General features: G+C 32.2%; 1 protein-coding gene across 1 annotated transcript; it reads right to left on the reverse strand.

Moving 5' to 3' along the window:
• Positions 1-479: 479 nt before the first annotated feature.
• LOC130465651 (polyadenylate-binding protein-interacting protein 11-like) lies at positions 480-1,666 on the reverse strand. Its single transcript, XM_056834497.1, has 3 exons — positions 1,572-1,666; positions 667-994; positions 480-572 (listed from the first exon to the last, which is right to left on the reverse strand). The coding sequence occupies exons 1-3, from the start codon at positions 1,664-1,666 to the stop codon at positions 480-482; spliced, it is 516 nt and encodes a 171-aa protein (XP_056690475.1).
• Positions 1,667-2,661: the final 995 nt, after the last annotated feature.

Below are 2,661 nucleotides of genomic sequence, written 5' to 3' on the forward strand. Positions count from 1 at the left end.
CAACTTATTAAGTTGATCAAGTAGATGTTCATATATTCTGAATACCTTTATATTTGGATTTCAGAATTATTATTATTATTTAAATTATTACCTTGTGATATAACATTAAAATTATTAGGACTTTTTGCCAAAAACGATTTTTTATAAGCATTTTTTTTGCGAGAAAGGACCTTTTATGTCAAAATTGGTGAAATGGGACCTAAAACAATATTTTTTTTGTTGAATGGGACCTTTGCCCGGATTCTTGGAGTTGACCCAAGTTTCTGGCATTGACTTCGACACGTGGCAACCGGAAACCGCCACGTGTCAATATACTTATTAAAAAAAAAATCCCAAAATTTCCCTCCAAAACCAACTTCCTTTTACTGATTCATTTTGACCTAAAAAAAACACCTTCATGTTAACTTATATAATTATGATGGCTTTGCAAATACAAATCAAGAACAAACTTCAATAATCCAAACTATAACTACAGTTCTTCAATACACGGTTCTCCGGATTACATCCTCCCTCTGAGCTATACTAGTACGGCTGTTCATCCTCCTTTTCCCTTGACCAAAACCATTTCTTCTCTGTTCATCCACAAATTTACAACAAAAAAATCAATAATCGCTACCAAATTCAACCCAGAAAAATAGAGAGAATCAATCAGATAAATGAAATTACCCTTCTACCAGGAAATCCATTGACATTACCAGCAGCAGCATTCGGCGGCGGCGTTAGAAAATTGTTAACATAACCAAAATTGCTATTATACATAACATTATTATTATTCACACAATTCACCAGAGAAGGAGGCACAAATTCTTTAGCCATAGGGTTTAACTTCGATAACATCTCCTGTAAATCCCTAATTTCCTTCTTAAACCCTTTTTCACCACCATTTGTCAGATGATGATGATTAACATGATAATTATTATCGTTTTTATTATCAAAATATGGCAGAAAATATCGATACAACGAATTATAAAAACCCCCAAATTTAGGAAGAACCCTAACTTTTTCGACCCAAAATTACAACAATTGAAGAGGATTTTGAGGGGGGAAAATAGCATACCTGATTCGTGGAGGCCTGAGTAACAATTCGTGACAAGCAATTTGAGTGAAGAACCACTTTCCTTCAAGCTTGAATCTTCATCAACAATGGCGTCGAGTTTCAATTGAAGAGGAGAGAGAAAATGAAGGTGTTTTTTCTTTAGGTCAAAATGAATCAGTAAAAGGAAGTTGGTTTTGGAGGGAAATTTTGGGGGATTTTTTTTTTTTAATAAGTATATTGACACGTGGCGATTTCCGGTTGCCACGTGTCGAAGTCAATGCCAGAAACTTGGGTCAACTCCAAGAATCCGGGCAAAGGTCCCATTCAACAAAAAATATTGTTTTTTAGATCCCATTTCACCATTTTTGACATAAAAGGTCCTTTCTCGCAAAAAAATGCTTATAAAAGGTACTTTTTGGCAAAAAGTCCAAATTATTACGTATCTATTCTATTTCGTCAGCCCTCATGAACTCCCATCTCACCTCATCTCTCCTTTTTCTTTTCCCTTCCTTCCAACTTGAACTTTTGCTTTCACCATGTCACAAACTCACAACCCCCTTTCCCGATCCAGTAGATCTCAGTTTCACACCAAACAGTAATGTTTCTTTCAAAACCAGGTGGTTCTTCCATCTTGTTAAACTAATTAAAATTTTCTATATCATCAATCACTGCACTAAATTGAGCTTCATTGGAACTGAATTAAATAATATAAAAATAACATCATAGAAAGAGAAAAGTACAGAAATTAAACTTATTAAAAATTTCTATATCATCAATCACAGCACTAAATTGAACTTCATTGGAACTGAATTAAATAATAAAAAAATTACATCATATATACTTCGTATTATCTAAACTAGTTTTATATGCAAGAGATGCGTGCGAAGATATATGAAACAGCAAAATTAAGTTATGTAAAATTATTCGCAAAGTTTCTCTACAAAAATAGACATCAAAACAATTGGGGTGGGGGGGATTTCTATTACGGAGTATATTGTCTAATTGAGTACCACATGGGATTTCTATGTCATCAAACAATAATATTATTTTAGATTTATTAAAAAATTAAAAATAGATAAATAAAACTCAAATTAAAAATAATAAGAGAAAAATAAAAATAGATAAATAAAAACCGGATAAAAGATAATTAGGGATAAAGATAAATAAAACTCAGCAAAAGATAATAGGAGAAAAATTAAAATTGATAAATAAAAAACTGGTAAAAGATAATAAGAGATAAGTTTTAAAAAATTTAAAAGATAAATAAAACTCAGTAAAAGATAATAAGAGAAAAATAAAAATGGACAAATCAAGACCCGCTAATAGGAGTGTGCAAAAATTGGTCCGGACCGAAAAAATGGACCGGACCGACCCAGACCGGACCGAACCGAACCGAAGACAATTGGTCCGGTCTTTGGGTCGAGAAATATCAATCTTCGGTCCGGTCCGGTCCGGTCAAAAACCCGATTTTAGACCGGACCGATTTTCCCTTAATAAAATATAATATAACCTATTTAAACATTTAATTCTCTCCTTTAATATGTTGTAAATATTACTAATATTGTGATATATTTTATTTTAACTTCCAAGAAACGCCTCAAACAAATAGTTTTTTATATATATTT

Source organism: Spinacia oleracea, chromosome 1 (genome assembly GCF_020520425.1).
Source record: "Spinacia oleracea cultivar Varoflay chromosome 1, BTI_SOV_V1, whole genome shotgun sequence".
NCBI lineage: Eukaryota > Viridiplantae > Streptophyta > Magnoliopsida > Caryophyllales > Amaranthaceae > Spinacia > Spinacia oleracea.